The sequence below is a fragment of the Garra rufa genome, chromosome 13, assembly GCF_049309525.1.
Source record: "Garra rufa chromosome 13, GarRuf1.0, whole genome shotgun sequence".
Classification (NCBI taxonomy): Eukaryota; Metazoa; Chordata; class Actinopteri; order Cypriniformes; family Cyprinidae; genus Garra; species Garra rufa.
The window spans coordinates 8343549-8368424 of record NC_133373.1 but is presented as its reverse complement, the minus strand read 5'-3'; the positions used below and the strand labels follow the sequence as shown (position 1 = coordinate 8368424).

At 34.5% G+C, this 24876-nt stretch overlaps 1 protein-coding gene across 1 annotated transcript; it reads left to right on the top strand.

The window, feature by feature from the left end:
- The first annotated feature begins 1337 nt into the window (after positions 1-1337).
- taf4b (TAF4B RNA polymerase II, TATA box binding protein (TBP)-associated factor) lies at positions 1338-24038 on the top strand. The gene is made up of 15 exons (XM_073816646.1): positions 1338-1905; positions 2046-2185; positions 3921-4256; positions 4451-4564; positions 7147-7269; positions 7357-7446; positions 7665-7835; positions 8720-8837; positions 11259-11367; positions 11566-11735; positions 14194-14324; positions 16924-17049; positions 17143-17199; positions 17758-17874; positions 23907-24038. The coding sequence occupies exons 1-15, from the start codon at positions 1338-1340 to the stop codon at positions 24036-24038; spliced, it is 2502 nt and encodes an 833-aa protein (XP_073672747.1).
- The last annotated feature ends 838 nt before the right edge of the window (positions 24039-24876 follow it).

Below are 24876 nucleotides of genomic sequence, written 5' to 3'. Positions count from 1 at the left end.
AGAGCTCTCTAATTCAGTTCTTACTAGTAATAATTACAATTAGAAAGCTTTCTACTTCAGTTTTAACTAGTAACAATTCCATTTGGAGAGCTTTTTACTAGTAAAAATTTAATTGTAGAGCTCTGTAATTGCATTTTTACAAGTAATAGTTAAATTAGAGAGCTCTCTAATTGGAATTGTTACTAGTAAAACCTGAATTAGAGAGCTCTGTAATTGGAATTATTACTAGTAAAAATTGATTTAGAGAGCTCTCTTACTGTAATTCTTACTATTAACGATTAAACTGTAGAGCTCTGTTATTAAAAAATGAATGGATGTCTGTCGGTGCTGATAGCCCTGTGGGCAGCGCGCCAACATACAGCGCCGTTGCACTCTGGGTGTCCCGTATTCGAATCCCAACTTGAGGACTTTTCCTGATCCTGCCCCCTATCTCTCTCCTACTTCACTTCCTCTCCTGTCTGATCTGTCCTATTGTAATAAAGGCAAAAATGGCAAAAATAAAAAAATCTTAAAAAAAAAAAAATGAATGGAAGTCAATGGAGACATATGATATGACCAGTAAAAACTCTCTAATTGAAATTGTTACTAGTAAGAATTTAATAAGAGAGCTCTGTAATTGAAATTGTTACTAGTAAGAATTTAATAAGAGAGCTCTGTAATTGAAATTGTTACTAGTAGCCTAAGAATTGAATTAGAGAGCTCTCTAATTATAATTGTTACTAGTAATAATTTAATGAAAGAGCTCTTTAATTGTAAATTAATTGTAAATTGTAATTAATAGTAAAAATGCAATTACGATGAGTAACAGTATATTTTAGGCTAAAATGGCTTGCCATAGATCTCTCGGCTGTATTAAATATTGGTATTCAAGTCAGCATTTCATTGGTTAAATATTCTGAAGGAATACGCCCTTGAATCAAGGAGTCAATTAAGATATTTGACTCCAGACAAGATTCGGAAGGGCACTGAACGAAGCATCTCATTCACAAAGGTTTGTTTCCCTCATAAATGACTCTGTGCTTTTAGTGAATCGGTTGAGTGAATCAGTGATTCACTGACTCGCACACAAAAAAGATTTTCGCTTGTAGCTTCTGGCGTAAACTGTGTTGCGTACAAAGAGTCAAAAAACGAACCGATGAATCATCAATTCAATTATGAAGGATTCGAATCCTTCGGATGAATCAAAATCCCCACCAACGGTTGATTTGGCGAGAGCTGTATATCCACCGTGTCGTTCGCGTATTTACACATATAAATTTGATTATTCGACCATATAGATGGAATCTCTACCAAATTATTCAGTCTGTGTTTAACACGTCGTAAAACTAGACTAAATAATGTCGGAAACATCGGGTTCAGATAAATTAGACGGAGAAAACAACGACGCGCAAACAATCAACACTGAGGAGAAAACTTCGCAAACTTCTTTAGACAATAAAAAAGAGACGTTAGACTCAAACGCTAATGTTGTTAACACCTCTGAAAACAGCAAAACAGATTTAGCTTCCCCTAATGGCGAAGGAGAGCAGCCAAAATCAAAGCAAGAGACTGATTCATCAAACTCTGCAAGTCAGCGTCCTGTAACAGCCTCATCTGAACCTGCTCCAAAGATCATAGCAGGCCCTGCACAGATCAGATCCACCACACCGGTGGTCGTAGGAGCCAGGGTGGTCACATCTAATGTTCAGGGACCAGGGGCCACCAGCTTGGCACTGGTACCTCAGCCTGGAAGGGTGACTGTAAGCTCTGTCTCCATAAGCCAGCCCAGGGTCACCACACTGACCACTGCCAAGGGGACAGTTGTGACATTGCCAAGGATTTCCACCCCATCACAAAGTGTACCAATGACACGCACACCTCAAACTGTGCCACTGCAGCTGCCTGCCAACTTCCAGGTCCCACAAGGTGAGTTTTTATGTGTGGATTCAGGGTCCACTGTTTCATTTCTTGGTCTGTTAGTGTACTCTAACTGTATAGTGTGCTTAACCATCAAGCCTACTTATCAGTCTTGGCGATGTCTTGCTCTCTCTGCCTTGCCTCTGAAGGAATGGTGTTAATCCGCAGTGACAGTGGGCAGTTGATGTTGGTATCTCAGCAGGCTCTGGCCCAGGCACAGGCTCAGGGAATGCTGCCAAAACCAGCCAGTGCCAATGCTGCTGCTATAGTTAGACCCCCATCCTCACAGGTGTGTTATTTTGGTCACTTATTTTTAATGCTGCGAAAAGAAACAGTGAGATCCAGTGAGATAAATATGTGGTTTTCAGATTAGGGTCTTTGGATCACCAGGGGCCAAAATGGCATCCCTTGACAATTTTCTTGTTTTTCATATGCAGTTATGCCTCTTTTTTTTTTGTGTGTGTGTGGTTATCTTTATCAATTATGAAAAGTGTCATACAAATACTTTTAAATTAATAAAAAATGTTATACATTATAATTCATTCTTATTTTATACTTTGCATATTAGTATATTTATTTTAAAATATTAATAGTTTAATGTTAATGCAATTATATTTTAATTATAGATATATTTTTTTTAATTATGTATAAAAATTATTTATATTTAATACAAAAAAGTGTGAAAGTCCCTTTCCACCAAAGTATAAAAAGAAATCAAAAAAACTACTCAGACCAAGGCACTCGAAAATCTTCTTAGGAATAAAAAGCCTTTATTCACATGGCTTAACAATTAAAAACAGATACCATGCACAAATGTTTTATATTTTGAATATTATTATTTATCTTAAAATATTAAGATAATTATATTTAAAATATAAAATATATATTTTTTATTTATTGTGTATACAAATTATAAGTATTTAATACAAAAAAAATTCTAGATAACATTTAATTTATTATGGCTGTATAATAATTATTCAATATGAAGCGTCTTTTTTCCACCACAATATAAAAGAAAATCATATTATTGGTATTTATCTTAAAATATTATTTTTTATATTAATACAAATATATTTTAATACAAATATGATTTTTAATTGTGTGAAAAAAAAAAGTACATTTTCTAGATAATATTTAAATTTATTATACTTAAATTTATAATAAGTATTCAATAAGTATGGAAGCATATTTCCACCACAGTATTAAAAATCATTTATATTTTTAATATTAGTATTTATTTTAAAATATTAATGTTTTAATATTAATACAATTATATTTTAATTATAGATGATTTTATTTTGATTATGTATAAAAACTATGCATATTTAATACAAAAAAAATATTTTCTAGGTAATATTTAAATTTATTATGGCTATATAATAATTATTTAATAAGTATGTGAGCGTCTTTCCACTACAGTATTTAAAAAAATAGTATTCATCTTAAAATATTAATATTTTAATATTAATATAATTATATTTTTATTTAATTGTGTATATAAATATATAAATTATCCACGTACAAAAAATATTTTCTAGATAACATTTAAATTCATTATGACTGAATTATTAAATAAGTATGCAAGCATCTTCACACCACGATTATTCAGTTGCAAGAAAGAAAGTCAGAATTGTGAGATATATAAAATTAGAATTTTGAGAGGGAAAGTCAGATTTGTGAGATAAAAAGCAGCAATTACCTTTTAAATTTTGTTATTAATGGTAGAAAGAAAAAAACTGAAAAGAGTGAAAAGTGAACTTAGAAGCCTTATTTTAAGTCCTGTGGGGGAAACAGGCTTTCATAAAGAGCTAATAATGTTATAAAAACTTTCTTTAATATCATGCTTGCTATTTGTTACAATATGAATGCATCTTCATATATAAAAACATATAGCGACCTTTTCTCACAAAGCAAGATAACCATTACAAAAAGCTTGAAAGCCATCACATAAGATTTTTTACAAGCATTTGATTTATGGAAATGCACCATTTCATTTCATGTATCTCCTCTCTTTTTTAATACAGGCAACTGTAACCACTACACCAATCATCCGAGTTTCTCTCCCACCTTCCAGTGCATCAGCTACTACCAATATTAAACTTAACCCCACTACTGGGACTGCCATTCAGAAACCTCCCACCGCTACAGGGAGTGCTATTTTCACGCCATCATGTACAACAGGAACCACCATTATTAAACCAGCTGGTGTTGTAGGGACAGCCATCAGAAAGCCCAGCTCTACCATGGGGCCTGTTATCAAAGCTAGTCAAATGACTCCAAACAGCAGCACACCGGGGACCTTTAACCAGAGGACTAATTCTGTCACTGCAACTACCATAATTAATACCTCTGCTGTAAAGGTATTACTCACTTTGGCTGCATCAATTATTGATCCAAACAACAAAACAAAAAAAAGTGATTCATACTCTGACTTCAGGGCACACTGTTGACTGAAATGCATTGTTAGCTTTCCCTCAGTGGTTTAAATAGAAATGTAGGTCATTTCATGTTGCATTCATCTACCTAATCATGTCTATGCTTCATTTGTCTGCAGTCTGTGGGCAAAGGTGCTCTCTCCACCCAGGGTAATGCCCCACGTATGGTGTCTCCTAATGTACCATCCAGATCCAGCTCAAACACATCATCAACCCCAGTCACTGTTACAGCTGTAAGTTTATGTGCATAAGAATACAGTAATATTAAAGGGATAGTTCACCACAAAATTCTATCATTAATTACTCTCCCTCATGTCGTTCCAAATCCGTAATATCTTTGTTTATCTTCAGGACAGAAATTAGGATGTTTATTTTTTTTAACCTTATTTTTAGATATTTTTAACCTTGATGTCGAACCACTGATGTCACATGGACTATTAACAATGTCCTTACTACCTTTCTGGGCCTTAAATGTGTCGGTTGCATTGCTGCCTATACAGGATCAGAAAGTTCTCAGATTTCATAAAAAATATCTTAATTTGTATTCTGATGGTCTTATGGGTTTGAAACAACTTCAGGGTATTTAATCACAGAATTTTCTTTTTTGAGTGAACCATCACTTTAACCCTGGAAAGCCTGACATATAATATAATTAAATAATACAACAAATTTAACGGAACCTTTAAAAAAAATGAAAACAAACCTAAGAAATGCCTTTTTTCTGTTGAGTGTCATATGTAACCCTGGACCACAAAAGTAGCACGGGTATATTTGTAGCAATAGCCAAAAATACATTGTATAGGTCATTATGCCAGAAAACATTAGGATATTAAGTAAAGATCATGTTCCATAAAGATATTTTGTAAATTTCCTACTGTAAATATATCAAAACTTAATTTTGATTAGTAATATGCATTGCTAAAAACTTTTGGACAAATTTAAAGCAATTTTCTCAATATTTTGAATTTTTGCACCCTCAGACTTCCAGATTTTCAAATAGTTATATCTCAGCCAATTATTGTCCTATCCTAACAATCAATGAAAATATTGTTTACTCAGCTTTCAGATGATGTATCAATCTATGATATATAAATCTCAATTTAAAATAATTGACCCTTATGACTGGTTTTGTGGTCCAGAGTCACATATGTGGTACATCAGGCTATTATGGCTCATATAGTATGATATATATATATATATATATATATATATATATATATACACATACACACACACACACACACACACACACACACACACACACACACACACACACACACACACACACACACACACACACAAATACATACAGTACAGACCAAAAGTTTGGACACACCTTCTCATTCAAATTTTAAATATATATAAATTAATAAATAAATATTTTTTAAATGGGTTTTTATACAAAAACTGATTTTTTTTTATGTAAAATTCACTTTATAAAACACCCACATTTCTAACTTTAATTCATGGGGATAACATGGATAATTTCACATGGTTTAGTGTAAGATTTTTGCCCATCTTTTGGAAAATCCAGTTTTAAAAGTAAAAAAAACAACTACAAATAACTTTCACCAGTAGGTGGCTGCAGAGCTCCACTATTTGCTATTTACTATTTGACCACCTGAAAGATATTTTTTCACAAGTTTTTTCAGTTGAATTCATATCTACAGTACAGACCAAAAGTTTGGACACACCTGAATGAGAAGGTGTGTCCAAACTTTTGGTCTGTACTGTATATATATATATATATATATATATATATATGGCCAACAACTAAGATTAAAGTCTGATTGCTTGTAAATTCCAGAGATTTGTATAACAAAATAGCAGACTCTTTGCAGAAAAATAAATATAAATAACAGTTGTCACTCTATGTTTTCCATTAATGTCTAAATAAGAGAAAATCAAATAAGCCTTCAGTCCAGTCAGTGTTCATCTTGAAACATTGCTAACAATATACAAGTTATTCCTCCATTTACTTTATGTAAAATTAGGGTTAAAACCTGGCCATTACGGAAAAGCCAAGAAATGGCAATTTTTTTTGGTCTAAATAAAGTTAAGTTAAAGCAAATGCATTTTAAAGTAAATTAAGGCGTCTAAACTTTATAATGTACAATATGACAAATGTTGCTAAAAATGGAACATTTTATTAAATTGTGTTTTTAAAAACATGCTAAAACACTTAGGTAATCTAATAGTACATTTTGATATTTAAAATTAAAGGGTTAGTTCACCCAAAAATGAAAATTAGCCCATTATTTACTCACCCTCCATTCATCCTAGGTGTATATGACTTCCTTCTTTCAGACAAATCCAGTTGGAGTTATATATAAAAAAATTATCCTTGTGTTTCAAAGCTTTAGAATTGCATAGGCAGGTGTTTATCTTCATCAGTCCAAAACAAGTCCAATAAAGTGTGTGCATCCATAGTAAAAAGTGCCTCACATGCACTATTAATTGGTGCAAGATAGGTTAAACTGATTTTTACATTTAATATATGAATAGTTTTCCTACAAAAAGGCATCAGTTCATTAAGGAGGCCTTTGTTCACCCCCCGGAGCCGTGTGAGGAACTTTTTATCATGGATGGATGCACTTTATTGGACTTTTGAAGAGAAAAATCCACCCGTGTGATTTTAAAGCTTGGAAATGGCAGGATACGTATGAATAAAACTCCGATTGGATTCGTCTGAAAGAAGGAAGTCATATACACCTAGGATGCCTAGAGGGTGAGTAAATAATGGGCTAATTTTCATTTTTGGGTTTTTAATATGTGCATTATAAAACTGATAATGTTTAATATTCTTTCTTGTCAGGAGACCTTGGAGAATGTGAAGAAGTGTAAAAACTTCCTGGTTACTCTTATGAAGCTCGCATCGAGCGGCACTCGCTCGGCCAACATGGCTCAGAACGTCAGAGCTCTTGTCAAAGGCCTGTTGGTATGATGTTACTTACTGCTTTCTAAATCACTATAACACAATACATGATGTGTTTTAATGGGCTTTTGATTTCTTCTCTTCATGTAGGATGGAAAACTAGAGGCAGAAGAGTTTACTGAAAAACTCTATATGGAGCTCAAATCATCCCCTCAGCCATATCTAGTGCCTTTCCTGAAGGTGAATGCAGTTTTTTCCTTTTTTAAAACTCATTTAGATATTATGAGCAACTTCAACAGCCATATGGGTATATATATGAGGGTACTGACCTCATTTTTGACCTGATTTTAAGATGAAATCTATTATCAGACCTTCATGTGTGAATGAGACATGGCCTCTTTGGTATGAGCTAAATTAGAGATGTATAACCAGAGATCCTGATGTATTAATTCTTTCAGAGGAGCCTGCCAGCTGTCCGTCAGCTCACCCCAAACTCGCAACTCTTCATTCAGCAGTGTGACCAACTCAAGCCCTCAGATTCAGCACCAGCCAAGGCCTCAAACCAGAAGTCCGCTGTGTCCGTTAGCTCCTCCTTCAAGCCCAACCAGCCAACCAGAACGGCTCAGCTGGTAAACCCCGGCCCATTTCGAGTCCTGGCAATGTAATTTATCAAAATGTTTTCGGGGGTTTGCCTATATGAAACAACGAAAGAGTAATTTGATAATAAGGAAAACAAATGATCATTCAGTGGTGGTGTTTTCACCATGGAAACAAAACTGGATGTGCATTATTTTAATGTTAATCTCAAGGTATGATTTCCTTATCAATAGTTAGAGTACCATATGGTGTCTGGAATTCAGAAATGTGTGTTTGGGGATCCTGAATACACCGTTTTGATGTTTTATGTAATAGTAGACTCGGTAGACTGCGTGTGTGTGTGTGTGTTTGTGCGAGAGTGAAACACTCTAATTTCACACTGCCTCCTTCCTAGCGCACTGGTTCATTTTTATGACAGCCTCTCTTCACTTTGTCTTCATTTCCTGGTTAACTCACCACCGCCCACGGTGTACAGGCTAATTCACTTAAAACCACCAGTATCCCACAAGCCCAAGCAGATTCAAATTAGTTTTACACTAGAGACAAAGATGCATGAGTCTCACCCCATTTCTTACCAGGAATGTCATGTTATCATATTCAAATAATGTCATGATTTGTTTTTCTGTAATCTAATATCACCATTTTATTGGACGTCTTGATGGATTTCCACGGAAATACAGAAGCTCATTTCCCATATACCTGAATAGACTTTAGAGGTTTTGATTACTTCAGAATCAGAAAGTTCTCTGAGGGTTTGCAGGGAGTGCTTCTGTCTAAAATGGTTTCTACAATGTCCTCGAGGTGGACTAAACCCAGCATACCTTCTTTGAATATTTTCATATGCATAATTTTTGCATCTTTGCTGAATTTATTTAGGATGGCTGTCTTCTTATTGATTTTGTTTTTACTTTGTCAGGTGATCCAGCAACCTAAAGGAGTAATCGTCAAACAGTCTTTGACTCAGGCGGGCTTTCCTGCACAGAACCAAACTCAACCCAAACAGATGCTCATTCAAACTAACACTCAGCCTGCAGGTATAAGCTATAGTTTTAAATCTTTTTTTTTTTTTTTAAATAAGTCTCCTACGCTCATTAGGGCTGTATTGAAGGAGACCTATTATGCCCCTTTGTACAAAATATAATACAAGTCTCAGACACCCAAGAATGTGTCTGTGAAGTTGCAGTGCAAAATACCCCATTGATCATTAATTATATCATGTTGAAAATGCCCGTTTTGAGTGAAAGCTCAGAAACTGTTTACATGCATGTCTGTTTATTAATTTATGCAAATTAGCTGCTGTTCTCCTTTTTTGGTATTTATCTCCTTTTCCAGATAAGGGCTGTGCCTTTACAGCTCGCACCTCAGATATTCGGCCAAAAAACATCTGTTTGGTTTTCATTATCACACTGAAATTATGCGTTTTAAACCATATTACCGTAGTTTAAACTTTTCTGAGTGCACACAAACGAAGCACACACACAGAAAGCGGCTGTCACACAGCATTTGAGTACTAAACTAAGTTCTCTTTTATGTCTTATTGCACTTAAACTGTCAAAAACACAAGTTTGTTAAAAACACACGAGTTACAAAGTCGGTTATGTCTGTGATGTTTGTATTAGATCTGTGTGGCAGCAGCGTAATATACAGTATATAAATCAATAAATCCATTGCTCACTTGTCTCCTCTGAGGCTGAGACTCTAAATAGTGTTCTGTGCTCATTTGTGCATCCAATGACAGAACAGTTAGCATGCTTTGCTCAAAGTTTTTACGTTGCACTCATTTTTCACATGCTTGCAGAGAAAAACTTGTCAAAACAAAATTGCTGGGTTGTCCTTTTTCACATTTTCTGGGTTAGTAGATGCACTGGGGACCTGATTATAGCACTTAAACATAGCAAAGTCAGATTTTCATGATATGTCACCTTTAATTTGATCAAAAATGCATTTAAAACAGTTCCAGGTCTCGTTTGAAGTTGCATTTGCATCTGGCAACTGAATATGCTGGAGTTTAGTTTGGAATGAGAGCAGAGCTGATTTTTTTCTTGAAACCCTCCCAAGCAACTTGTGGTGATGTGGGTGCTGTTTTATATATTTTCTGAGGCTTTCTGACACCAGGACTCAACTAATTTCAGCAGTTTTCTAGCTGGGATCCTTGGAGAGTCTTTGTCAATTCAAACTATCCTCCTCACAGTGCATTAGGATGATATAGGCACATTTCTTCTTCCAGGCAGATTCATAACATCTACAATTGATTGGAACGTCTTAATTATTGCCCTGATGGTGAAAATGGAAATGTAAAATTTTTAGCTTTTTTCCAAAAGCCACTTTCTATTTTATGAGGTTCAACAATCTTGTGCAGCTCATCAGAACTATATAGACCAATTATAGGTTTGTAAACATTCGGGATGCTCACGTATCATGGTTGCAGAAAACCCGGGAGAGATGGCCATTACGGCTAGAGAATTACACGGATGTGGTACAAAATAGTTTGATTAAAAAAACATTATAGACTATATTGATTAGATGTCATTTTCAAAATGTTCTCCACTTATTACAAGAGCTTGTCACCCAGCGATAAGCTCTGTTATTCAATGAAATTGACGTTAGATAGTGGGATAGTCTCACAGATCCGAAACAAGGATGACGTTTTTATGGTCGAAGGCTATCTAGTGGCAGAAAACTCACTATTTTTGAGTTACATCGAGTTATAAAGTTCGAATTAGGAGATATAAACTTGCATTTGCAAGAAAGTCAGAATTGTGAGATAAAATAAATATGTTATGTAAAAATGTTAATATTAATAGGTTTAAATATTATTTCATGCTGTAACTGTAGGGCTAATACAATACGTCCCCTATGAACAGCATATGTGAATGCTATGAAGACCTTATGTTTAAATCAAGTTTATGATTTAAAAGTAGAGTAATCATAGCAGTTTTCATCCATAGTATGTCCGTTTAAATGTCTACGTTTAGGTTCAAATGCCGTCTTTGACAACAGTATTTTATAAAATTGATTTGCATTCTGATTTTGACATCAAAATGCACAAAAATATTTTTTTCTCTTATTCCATGGATTGTTACCAGTGTTTTTTCTGAAGCCACTATGCGCACGCAGCTGTTAATGATGTAACTGTGACATATTTGTACAGGAAGTCATGACTGGACATTTACATGTAACATATGGGAATGGAAATATACATATTTTATTCATAAACATTTCTAGGGGTGCTAATAAGTGGCCAGTATGTTTTGGAGGCTCTTGATCAATTCAACTTTTACAAATAAAAAAGAGAAGCATATATATGTGGGTTACATGAATGTCATTTTGATTAAAGCTCAATACACTGAAAGACTTTGGTGAGCTTTTATTACTTTTGTGCTTCTTTCACCTCCAAGTGTCCCAATTCATTTTGAGCTGATAAAAATATCTGTATTTTTATTCTGTCCCCACAGGTGCTGTTGTGCGGCAGTCCATCCTTCAGGCGTCTAAAACACACTTTTCCCAGCCGCCCCTTCCAGCACAGGCACACGGCTTCAAGGACAGCACCTCGGGCTCTTTCCGGTAATAGCTCTGACTTGGGGCCATTCCCTGCTGCACAGCGGGTGAATGTGCATATTGGTTCTTTATAGGATGAATGTGAATAGAAGGCAGTCAATGTCACTATAGATAAAGATTTCTAGGTAAGCTACACCATTGGCATATTCATTTTAAGCCAAAAATTGAAATCCTATCCTTTTTCTTTGACGGACTTTAATTTAGAGATGACGATGACATTAATGATGTGGCCTCCATGGCCGGAGTGAACCTGAGTGAGGAGAACGCACGGATTTTGGCCTCTGGCTCTGAGTATGTGGGATCAGTGATCCGCTCCTGTCAAGAAGAGCCCTTTTTATTCCCATCAGCCCTAAAGTCACGAGTGCTGCAGATCGGTAACTTTACTCTACCCATTTAATTATTTTCACAAATTTCTCATATTTTATATGTTTTACATATATTCAGCATTTTCTCAGACATATATGCACTACCAGTCAAAAGTTTTTGAACAGTAAGATTTTTTATGTTTTTTGAAGAAGTCTCTTCTGCTTACCAAGCCTGCATTTATTTGAGCCGAAATACAGGAAAAAACAGTAATATTGTGAAATATTTTTACTATTTAAAATGATTGTTTTCTATTTGAATATATTTTAAAATGTAATTTATTTCTGTGATTAAAGCTACATTTTAGCATCATTACTCCATTTACTCTTTAGTGTCACATGATCCTTCAGAAATTATTCTAATATGCTGATATGCTGTTCAAGAAACGTTTACTATTATTAATATTTAAGACAGTTGAGTATTTTGTTTCAGGATTCTGAAATGAATAGAAAGATCCAAAGATCAGCATTTATCTGAAATAAAAAGATTTTGTAAAGCTTTATACACTATACCATTCAAAAGTTTGAAGTCAGTATAAGTTTTGATTTTTTTTGGGGGGGGGGGAAGAAATGATATAAATTAATACTTTTATTTAGCAATACTTTTATTTGCTTTGAATTGATGATAAATGTGATGATAAAGACATTTATAAAGTTATGAAAGATTTCTATTTCAGATAAATGCTGTTCTTCTGAATTTTCTATTTATCAATGAAACCTGAAAAAAATATTTTCAGCAGTTTTCAACATAATATTAATAATAATAATGTTTTTTGAGCAGCAAATCAGAATATTAGAATGATCTCTGAAGGATCATGTGACCTAAAGTAATGATGCTAAATATTTAGCTTTGAAATCACGGGAAAAATATATTCAAATAGAAATCAGTTATTTAAATAATATTTCAAAATTTTACTGTTTTTGCTTTATTTTGGATCAAATAAATGCAGGCTTTTTGGCATTTTTCAGGTACATAATACAGTGTCTCATTCAATTATAATTTTTTTAAATACATCTTGGGTCGCATCAAATAGTTTTTACTAACTTTATATCAAATATGACATTGCCACCTACCCTAAACCAGTTTTTTTTTTTTTTTTTTTTTTAGTTTAGTTTTTGTTTGTTTTGGTTGGTTTTAGAGGGGTTTTTGATATTTTCTGTTGGTCAGCCTTGGGGGAAAGCAGGCCGCCCAGCTAAACCAACTGAGCACCAGCTTGTCCAATCTGACAGAGTGTTTGCAAACAGCAAAAAATAGAAGTTTAAATGTAAAACAAATGCTAGACAAGCACTTCCAAATTGGAAGAAAGAGTGCCTAAAGATGACACAAAAGAGTCTTAACGAAATACTTTTCCTGTACCGTAATTAGTTACTATTTAATTAGTAATTAGTAACTCAATAAGTGTTTTAAAAGTAACATTCCTGAACATTGTATACCTCCATGTTTCACTGACCTCAGCTATAGCACTATAGTACTGCTTTACTCAAAGTGATATTGCATTTCCCTCCATCTCTGTTTGTCAAAGTCTGTTCACCTCCCTCAGCTCTGCCTCTACGGCATGCATCCTGTCTGTGTTTTTTTTGGGCATATGTTGCGCTGTGTTGTGACACACGAGTGCAGTCTCTGTCTTTGATCAGTGGTATCTCTGACGAGCCTGTTCTGCTTAATCAGTATGCTAATGACTGCCGAGCCGCGCAAAGTTGCCAGAGTGGCAGGAATCCACTCTGCTGCACTGATCAAAAAAGCGTCGGAACAAGGGAGAGAAAGGACGACAGAGGCAGAGGGGAGGGAGAGAGAGAGGGAGATAGCCAGGAGGTAGGGGGAGTCGTGCGGAGGAGGAGGAGGAGACGAAAAGAGAGAATGTGGAAATGAAAGAGACAGGCTTGGCCTCGCAGGAACTCGGTCCGCATCAGCAGAAAGGGCAAAAATGAGATGGAATTGGAGTGTTTGCAGATGTCTGTCTACTCGGCAAGCGTAACACACCAACAGGAACAAAGCATGTCTGACATTATGGAAATGTGAATACAATATAAACAGCGGAGAAAAACAACAAAATCGCTGGATTCCAGCTCGATGAAGGCATTTGCCTCTAATTCTACATGATCTACATTTCTGTCAGGCAGTAAATGGGTCTGTACGAATGCTGAATTAGAGAAGGATTCATGTGACTCTTGAATAACTCTCTGTGATTATCAGGCCCACACACAGTCTGTGCCCAGAGAACTTGTGTGCCATTCACAAAGTTGTATCTACAGTATGTCCTGCATCGAAAGAGATTATTTTAGATACAGTCCTGAAATGTTTAAATGACTCCAGTTGGGTTGGTGAAAATAATTATTCACTGGTTCAACTTTATACTTTCTGTGTGATTCTGGATTGATCCACAAGAGTTCATATTTTTAAATTATTAATGAACTGATAACATTCAGAATAGGTCCGTCAATAAAGTGAGTGTTGATTGTGTGTGCATAGGTGGATCTTTGAGTATCACAGAAGTCTGTCCTGATGTTCTTGAATTGCTCTCCCTGGCAACACAAGAGAGGCTTCGAGACCTGCTGGAGAAGATAACTGTTGTGGCACAACATCGACAGATCTCTTATAAGGTATACCTACCTGTAAACGCTGTAGACAAAGTAATCGCGAAAATAATAGAACTCTCATATATTCTGAAACATTTTGACGAACTTAATGTACAGTATTGTTTTAAGTACCGTGTACTTACATTTGAAATTAATCATTTGATACAGTGCACTTATTGTGTACATACACTACCAGTCAAAAGTTTTTGAACAGTAAGATTTTTAATGTTTTTCTACTTGATGCAACCCAAGATGTATTTACAAAAAAATATATTTAAATGAATGAGACACTGTCTTATGTACCTATATTTTTTTAAAGATGTCTCTTCTGCTCACCAAGCCTGCATTTATTTGATCCAAAGTACAAGATAACAGTAAAATTTAGCAATTTTAAAATGTAATTTATTCCTGTGATCAAATCTAAATTTTCAGCATCATTACTCCAGTCTTTAGTGCCACACGATCCTTCTTTAGTGCCACACGATCCTTCAGAAATCATTCTAATATGCTAATTCGCTATTCAAGAAACATTTATTAATATTATTATATTTAAAACAGTTGAGTATATTTTTTTCAGGATTCTTTGATGAATAGAAAGATCCAAAGATCAGCATTTATTCAAAATAAAAAGCTTTTTAACATTATATACTATATAGTTTAAAAGCTTGAAGTTAGTATATATATATATTTTAGAATTTATCTTTTTTTTGTAAATAAATTATAGAAATTAATATTTTTTTTAGCCAGGATGCTTTAAATTGATCAAAAGTGATGATAAAGACATTTATAATGTTACAAAAGATTTCTGTATCAGGTAAATGCTGTTCTTCTGAACTTTTTTTATTCATCAAAGAAACCTAAAAAAAAAATTATACGCAGCTTTTTAAACATAATAAATGTTTTTTGAGTAGCAAAAGATTTGAGGGATTGTGTGACTGGTTAAATGATGCTAAAAATTCAGCTTTAAAATCACAGGAATAAATTAATTTTTTTAAAAATATTCAAATAGAGAAAAGTGATTTTAAATAGTACAAATATTCAGAATTTTACAGTTTTTCCCCTGTACTTTTGATCAAATAAAGGCGGGCTTGGTGAATAGAAAAACAATTTTACTGTTCAAAAACTTTTGACTGGTAGTGTACATGTTTTTACATTGTACTTGCATTTAAGAATGCCTTCCTGTAATCAAATCTGTAATTAATTTCTTATATCTTACATCTGTAATTACACTGTTGACCCTACCTCACACCATTATTCTAATCATATTACCAATCCTGTCTCTAACCATAGCCGTATCCCACCTCAATAGCAGCAAAAGTGTTTTGCAATTCAACATGAGCACAATAGGTACCTTAGTACCTTAAAAATATTTTTCTGACGTAAATGCATAGTAGTTAAAGACATCTACTATAAAGTGGGACCAATTTGGTTCAGAAAAGATAACATGAAATTAGAATTGATCCTTACCATGCAGTGTTGATCAGTGCATTTGATATTATATCAATCTTTCTATAAAAACTAGAGAATACTGGTCAATTAGGACACCATCTATGCCACATGGACAGAAAAAATAACATAGCCCTGCATCTTAAAAAAAAGTTTAAAAAATTCCACATATTGCCTAATTTGATGTTGCTGAGTTCCAAAAAATTATTTTTTATATTTTTATTTTTATATTAAGTTGTGAGAATTTTTGGATTTTTCAGATGGTGTTTATTTATTAATTTATTGCATATATCACAACAACAAAAGCATTCAAAATACGTCATTTAAATCAGGATTAGTAATAAAAAAACGTTCTCAGAATCATTTATACATATGAAATTGACTAAGAATTGAACAAACAAATGTAACTTCGCTCTGAGGAAGATAGGAATCATGTTTTTGCTGATTAAAGGATAATACAAGGATAATACAAAACGTCTTCACCTTAAAAATGGTTGTTGAGTTCAAAAAATGCTATAGAAATACTAAGAAATATAATAATACTAATATAATAATAATAAGAAGAAAGTATTATTTTTGGAATCAGCACCCCAAAATAGACAAATATCTGTTAATATTATGGCTGGATCTGAATATGCATGCTTCTCTGTTATATAATAGATGAAAAACAGTATGTAAAATGATGACCTACTACTTCAGCCATCAAACACTAGCTATCCCATGAGGCCACGGGAGAGTATTTGTGAATGACAGTGATGCAACACAACTGATACCTCAAGTCACATCATGATAGCGACAACATGACAGTGTTGTATATCCAAATAAAATATATATTACAAACATTCATACTATATAGAACATAATTTTAATGGCTGAAAAGTAAGTACTTGTTTAAAAGTACCACCTACTCAGAGAAAGTATGATTTTGGATGCAGTTATTTTAGATAACTATTGTGCAGCCTGTTTTTTCCTGGAACCAAATAAATAAGCTTAACATTGATGTATGGTTTGTTAGGATAGCACAATATTTGACCGAAATACAACTATTTGAAAATCTGGAATCTGAGGGTGCAAAAAAAATATACTTGTGCTACTTATGACTGGTTTTGTTGTCCAGGGTCACTACTTTGATGTCTTGTTGGATGCTAATGTGTGTTGTGGTGTTTCCTGTTGTAAGGATGATTGGCGCTACAGTCAGACCAATGACACACGCTCTCAGCTGAAGTTCCTGGAGCAACTGGAAAGACTGGAGAAACAGAGGAGGGAGGAAGAGGAGCGAGAAGCCCTGCTCCGTATTGCCCGGGTAACTAGCAGACACAACAAAAGAGGAGAAAAACACCAGGAATCAGTCTCCATTTAAAATGTACTGTTTTTTTCCCCCTCTGTTTGCATGTAGAGTCGCACAAACACCGAAGACCCAGAGCAGCAGCGTCTGAAACAGCGAGCCAAAGAGGTAGAAGGATTTCTGTGTGTTGGTGTTAATAAAAATACATACGTCCCTCCTCCACAACCTGTTTTTCATTCCTTCTGCTCCCTTGTATAGCAATGAGGACGATCAATACTCTTCATAAAGTCCCATTTGTGCCCCACATAGACAAATTCACACACATACATACACATACCCTGGAGACAAGGCTCTCTAATTGGGGGCTCATTTTAATTGAGTCTAATATTGGGTCTGGAATTGAAGCCTGCGGCTAAACAGGGAACAGAATGTAATGAAAGCCCTCTGGATGAGTTGTGTGTCTGTTTACAAGGTAACGCTCATCTACTCGTGTGTTAGAGAGCACGTAACATGTTTGTGTGTTTTTGCTCAGGCCTCCGACTCGGGTTCTTTGTCATAGTCTATCGGTAAAATCAATAGTGCTAAAATGAAAGATTCATCACCAATAACAGCTTTCCGTTTTTTTTCCCAAACATTCCACGTGGATTTGGGTGAGCCAATGGAAATATTGATTTTATTTTTGAGTGCCTGTCAAGCGCACATTCTCTCTTTTTCGCCTTTCTTTAGATGCAGCAGTTGGAGTTGGCACAGATGGAGTACAGAGATGCAAATTTGGCAGCGCTGGCAGCCCTGGGGCCCCGTAAGAGGAAACCTCTGGAGGCTCCCGGCTCAGGGGCCAACCAGGTACCTGCACATGTCTATACACTCACCTCTGTTGTGAGTTTTCCTGTATACTGTCTTAATACTTCACTCTTTGCAGATGTGCAGGAAATGTTTACATGCGTGTTCAAAATCAATCACATACATAAACAGTCTGTAGTACAGAGCATTTGGTCATTTATTTTGATTTCTGGCTGTATTTAGAAAAGCTGTTGTGTGTTTTTTTTTTTTTTATTGAGTTCATGTGTAAGTTTTCCTGTGTGGCCGTATAAAATTGCACATTTGTGCTGGTGTCACTTAAATATTAGTGTAAGTTCTTTAGAAAGGGAGTCGGTTTATTGTGTTTTATTTCCTGTTTGAGTTTGACTTTTTTCATGCTATGAAATCAGCCGTTCAAAAATTTTGGGTTGGTACGCTTTTTTTTTTTTTAATTAGTACTTTTATTCAGCAAAGACGACAGTAAAGATATTTGCATTGCTGTTCTTTTGTACTTTGCTCTTCAAAAATGCCTGAAATGCCTGTATACTTGTTTCCACAAAAATATTAATCAGCACTACTGTTTTCAACATTAATGATGTTGGGAAATGTTAATATTAAGGAGAGACACTGCAGGCAAAAAGTTTTTCATGCACCTGTTAAGTTTCAGATTTTAGGCTTTTTGGTTTTTCATAGTGTTTTTTTTCAGACTAGTGAAAAGAAAACATCCAAAAGACACTGTTAAGTGTTTATTTTATAGCACTTTATCTATTTGTAAATATATTTCAATTACAATACATATTTTTTAGACGGTTTTCTCAAAATGAGTTTTGTCTCCTACACTGAGCCATAAATGTCCACTTTAGTAGCACTTACACACACCAAACTTTACATTTTTATTCCTGTCTATTTCCTAAAGGTTTTTACAGAGGGATTTGTTCATATATAATTAGCTTTATTTAATACAACATTTAATTCCCCCCAAAATTGTGAAAATATATTGTTTTTTGACTAAGTATTTTATGAATTATGGAGTGACAAAAATGAGACACCCAAAATTCCCTCTGTAAAAACGTTCTACTCTAATATGTCAAAAAGAAAAAAAAATTTTTTGAAACTGACTTTCGTTGTTAAAATTTTTGTACTAGAAATGTATGCAAATTAGCGCATATTTCATTACATAATGCCTCATTTGCATATTTAAACCTAACATTTTAGAAAACTTGTAATACAAAAAATATTTGCAATTTATCAATGTAATCAATCAACGGGGTAAGTAAGGCGATAACTATTAGTTCGTTTTTTTCCCTATTCACCTGCGGTGTCTCGCCTTAAAATACCAAATGAGCATATTTCAATGATTTCTGAAGGATCATGTGACACTGAAGACTAGGAATGTAACAGTATTATCAATATCGTGGTACCACTATAGCAAAACTATCTAGATATTATCGTGGTCACATGATAATATGAAACAATAGGTCTTCCGGGCAAAAAGTATAGTTTTTAAAATATGTGACCCTGGACCACAAAACCAGTCTTAAGTCGCTGGGGTATATTTGTAGCAATAGCCAAAAATACATGGTATGGGTCAAAATGATTGATTTTTCTTTTATGTCAAAAATCATTAGGAAATTAAGTAAAGATCATGTTACATTAAGATTTTTTGTAAAATTCCTACTGTAAACCTATCCAAATATGCATTGTTAAGAACTTAATTTGGACAACTTTAAAGGTGATTTTCTCAGTATTTTGATTTTTTTGCACCCTCAGATTTCAGATATTCAAATAGATGTATCTCGGCCAAATATTGTCCTATCATAACAAACTATACATCAATAGAAAGCTTATTTATTGAGCTTTCATATGATGTATATATCTCAGTTTTGTAAAATTTAACCTTATGACTGGTTTTGTGGTCCAGGGTCACATATATTTAAACTTCTTATTCTAACATAAAAGGTCTTTAAAAGTGTTTTCGGTCATTATGTTTTGGCACAGTATCTGTCAAACAAACTAAAACCTAAAGCACAATATGGCTTAATCCCTTTAACAGATCTTCAAAGCGTGCACTTCATTCAGGTGATCAGCTCGTGATCCTGTGTTTTCCGCGCCTCAGAATGGCTCAGTTCACAGTGAATGCAGTGAACTCACTGATTGCATGTGCTTTTTTTGCTTAGTCCCTTCATCAAGTATGTTTTCACTTCACGTTTCAAAAGCAAAGCGTGCACTTCATTCAGGCGATCAGCTCGTGATCCGGTGTTTTCCCACCTCAGAACGGCTCAGTTCACAGTGAATGCAGTGAACTCATTGATTGCATGTGCTTTTTTTGCTTAGTCCATTCATCAAGTCTGTTTTCACTGCACGTTTCAAAGCAAAGCGTGCACTTCATTCAGGCGATCAGCTCGTGATCCGGTGTTTTCCGTGCCTCAGAACAGCTCAGTTCACAGTGAGTGCAGTGAACACATTTATTGCATGTGCTGTGAGCTTAGCGCACGTTTGAGAATGCAACGGCCACCAGTTATGCTTTATCTTCGTGGCAGATGATTACAGCATTCCACTAGATTTGTAGTGAGATGTGTTTTTGTAAGCCTGTTTTTACTGAAGCTGGAGTTTTCCATCAAAATAAAAGCTCTTCTGCCATTTCTTTCAAAACAAAAGCTTTAAAGTGTAGTATGAATTACTGACAGCTACTTGTTTAAATGACTAATGTTGGTAACTGCAGTCCAAGTTCAAAGTATCTTTTTCAAGTATAAAAAATTAGGAAATTAGTGTTGTAATTTCCCTACTGTAGTGTAAAGCAAAAATAATATACCTATTAAATATTAATTTTCATTTATTTTACAGTACAATTGTTTTACAATATATATATAGCAATATATAACTATTACTGTCATAGGAATTCTAATTTCCTAAAACACTAGTGTGAATGTAATTGTAAATTTAGACAAAGACAGTGTACCACAAATAAAAAGAGGGTTAAGTCACCTTTAAATTTCAGGTACAAGTCAATTCATTGACTTTTTTCTAACTTAAGTTTTCTTAGTTAAGAACATGGGTTGGAGCTCCTAATTTTGAACTCTCAAAGTGCATTAGATAGAAGAATTAAACTTTCGTATTGTGAGATTTTGATATCGTTACATTCCTAGTATATTTGTTTTGAGTTTGACTTTTTTCATGCTATATAATCGGTTGCCGTTCAGAGATTTTGTGTCGGTATGATATTTTTTTAAAGAAATTAGTACTTTTATTCAGCAAAGATAACAGTAAAGACATTTATAATGCTGTTTTTGGTCATTAAAAATTCCTGAAAGAAAAAGTATCATTGTTTCCACAAAATATTAATCAACACAACTGTTTTCAACATTAATGATATGAAGAAATGTTTTATTTTAAAAAATACCTATAGCCTATATGAATGATTCGTATCATGGTTCATGCAACAGTAAAGACTGGAGCTGCTGAAAATTCGGCTTTGCCATTACAGGAATAGATTACATTTTAAAAATTATTTTAAGTTTGAAAACTGTTATTTTAAATAGTAACTATATTTCATATTTATTTTTTTATCAAATAAATACAGCCTTTGTGAGCATAAGGGCTTTCTTCAAAAACATTTAAAAAATCGTACCATCCCCAAAATGTTTGATGGTAATGTACTGTTTATGCCTAAAGGGAAGGACTATCTGTAATATACCGTGTGTTATTGTTAGTGATTTTATAAAATTGATAAGAAAAAAGGACAAGGAAGAACTGAACAAAAGACCAGAGGATTTTATGTTAGTTTAGTTTAATTAGTTTTTACATTTGTGAATTCCTTTTCCTCTAGGCAGTGAGCAATGCTAATAAGTGAAAAGATGGTTTTGAGTTTTTGTGTGCTTAAATTACACAGGCCTTATAAAAAAAAAACACCTCTGCCTAAGGAAGTAGGTTTCATCTCTGTAGTAGAATAAGCATCTCTATAAAGAGACAGTACAGTTTGCAGGAAAAAAAACAAAGGTTAAAAGATGCCAAAGTTAAATCATCTGCAGCGGTATTTAAGTATTTTTATGTCTAAATCTTTCTCTTTATTATTCTGTATTTCTAGTTTCAAAATTGATTGATTGATTGATTGATTGATTTCTCAACAGGATTATTAATTAATTTTTTCTCCCCTTGTGAAAAAAGCACCTAATTATATTGATTGTGCATGTGTATTTGGCAGGGTGCTTTAACCATATTTCCGAGTCGATAGTGTTGAAGTCATAAGTGATTATGAAATTACTTACGAAGATGTACTTGAAGTACAGTTCACCCAAAAATGAAAATTCTGTGCTTAAATTACTCACCCTCATGTCGTTCATCTTTTAACACAATTGTGTGTATTTCTTCGTTCAAAGAGTACTTGTGTGCTTTCCACATGTATCCACATATCTGCTCTTCTCTTACTCCCAGATATTGATATTTTTTTACATTTTATGAGATGTGCAGCAAATGTATGCCAGCTTATGTCCTGCCGCATAGATCAACAGGCTGATACAGTTCATATGTATGCATCTAATCACCCAGCAGATTTGTTCTAAATGAGTCTCTTCCAAAACTGTCCCTCCCTAACATTTTCATCTCATTTAAATTTTTTGATGAAAATGTCTATAGATTTTCTTCATAGTGTTTGTTATACAGCACAGATTTTATTTTGTTATCGGCTCATTTTCATCAGTGAAAATAAATGTTGCTGATGAAAATTATGACACAAATTATTCGGCAACGAAATAACACTGACTATTTTAACAATGTCCTTACTACCTTTATGGGCCTTAAATGTGGTTTCATCAAAAATATCTTCATTTCTATCAAAGGTCTTATGGGTTTGGAACGACATGAGGGTGAGTAATAAAAGGGATAGTTCACCCAAAAATGAAAATTTGATGTTTATCTGCTTACCCCCAGGGCATCCAAGATGTAGGTGACTTTGTTTCTTCAACAGAACACAAACGAAGATTTTTAATGAAAACCGGTGCAGTCTGCCAGCCAAACAATGGCAGTGGATGGGCACCAGACCTTTAAAAGTAAAAAAAAAAACACGTACAGACAAATCCAAATTACACCCTGCGTCTCATGATGATACATTGATGTCCTAAGACACGAAACGATCGTTTTTTGTGAGAAACTGAACAGTATTTATAGCATTTTTTACCTTTGATACACAGCCGGCTCGTTACACATGTACGTGCTCTGGCGTAGTATACGCAAACGCCGTAAGAGGAAATCGGTGTAAAGTCCTGGATGAGTTTGCACAAGCAAACATAATTATTTAGCTTTAAATAGGTTTGAACAATCAGGATACGCGCAAGTAATTACCATTTTGAATAGCCGCTATACCCACAGTCTCTGTGCACTGTGTAAACAATGAGTGTCGTATACATGTGACAGATCGCTTCCGACGTTTGCGTATTCTACGACAGAGCACGTTCACATGTAACGTGCCTGATGCTAAACTTGTGCTCATGACAGATGGACTTGGCTGTGTATCAAAGGTAAAAAATGCTATAAATACTGTTCAGTTTTTCGCAAAAACCAATCGTTTCGTGTCTATGTCTCAATGTATCGTCGCGAGCTGCAGGGTGTAATTTGCATTTGTCTGTGCATGTTATTTTTTTTACTTTTAAAGGTCTGGTGCCCATCCACTGCCATTATTTGGCTGACAGACTGCACCGGTTTTCGTTAAAAATCTTCATTTGTGTTCTGCTGAAGAAACAAAGACACCTACATCTTGGATGCCCTGGAGGTAAGCAAATAAACATCACATTTTCATTTTTGGGTGAACTATCCCTTTAAGGACAGAATTTTCATTTAAGTGGGTCAGAAAAGCTCTCTAAACTTATTTAATATCTATTATTAAATAGTATAAAGCTTAAATTAAATTTATTTCATTTAATTGCAACTACCATGTATAAGCATACTAAAGTGTACTTCTTTTTCACTATAACTTTGTGATGATGGCAAGCAAGTGCTATTGTTTTATTATTACTTATTTCTAAACTGATTTCACATGAGAAAAACTATGTCAAAAAACTCATTCTCTGCATCTCTCTGCCCAGTTGTTAGGTTCATGTGGGCAGTTTGCTACTCGAGCACCGATTCGAGTCACTTTGAGAGATCTGACCTTCTGCATGGAGCAAGACCCGACATTCAGGCACACTCTCATGTTGTATAGAACGTTTCTAGGCTAGATAACCACACAAACTCTCAACATTTGAGGTATGTGCTGTGTTTGAATAAGTCTGTTAGATAATACTTATGAACATTTTTGTTATATTTCTGTGTTCCTGTCTCTGTTTTGATTATTGAATATAAACTGTTCATATATATTTATCTAGAAAGAAATCACAAATGAATAAATTAAACACTATTAGCAGCAACACACTGTGGATCTTGTAAATTTGAACTGCACAGTTGTGTATGTCATCCAGCTTTGCAATATTTTAATGTTTACTCCTTACAAATGACCTTTTTCTGCTAATACAATCAGGCTGAACTTTCATTGCACTAGCTGTTTGGGGATCGTACAGAGGTCTGTGTATAAGCTCCAGGCAGTGGATGCCCTGAACAAAACACCACCCACCAATCACACATATACAGCCTTAGGCGACCAAATCCACCAATCACAGCTAGACACTGGCCGAGAGAGCTATACCGACCAATCAAAGCAGGATATTTCCTTAGAGCCTAAATCAGCCCAAATCAGTTTGAGACTGACCAACCAATCAGATCATGACACATGAACTAGAGCAGACCAGTAGAAAGTACAAACAGCCAGAGGGTTCGAAGCTGAAAGAAACAGGACAATAGAAACCCTCAAGGACTCTTGTGCAACAAGGGCCAAAATCAACAGATCAGGGCAGGATGTCTCTCATGATTTACTATTGACCAATCGTCATTTTAAATGATTTAAACCGAGGTTAAATAAAGAGTAGTCAGCATTGTCATAATTTCAACGATCACCTCAGTTTATTAGCATTGCCATCTTCCTCAGCTGTCATGCATGTCTTTGCATTTGTAAGGCGAATG

Excerpts from the sequence above, each read along its gene's own strand:
- taf4b (XM_073816646.1), top strand. The coding sequence starts at position 1,338 with ATGTCGGAAACATCGGGTTCAGATAAATTAGACGGAGAAAACAACGAC. Across the intron at positions 11,368-11,565 it reads AGCACCTCGGGCTCTTTCCG|AGATGACGATGACATTAATG; the intron begins GTAATAGCTCTG and ends ACTTTAATTTAG. Across the intron at positions 17,200-17,757 it reads TGAAACAGCGAGCCAAAGAG|ATGCAGCAGTTGGAGTTGGC; the intron begins GTAGAAGGATTT and ends GCCTTTCTTTAG.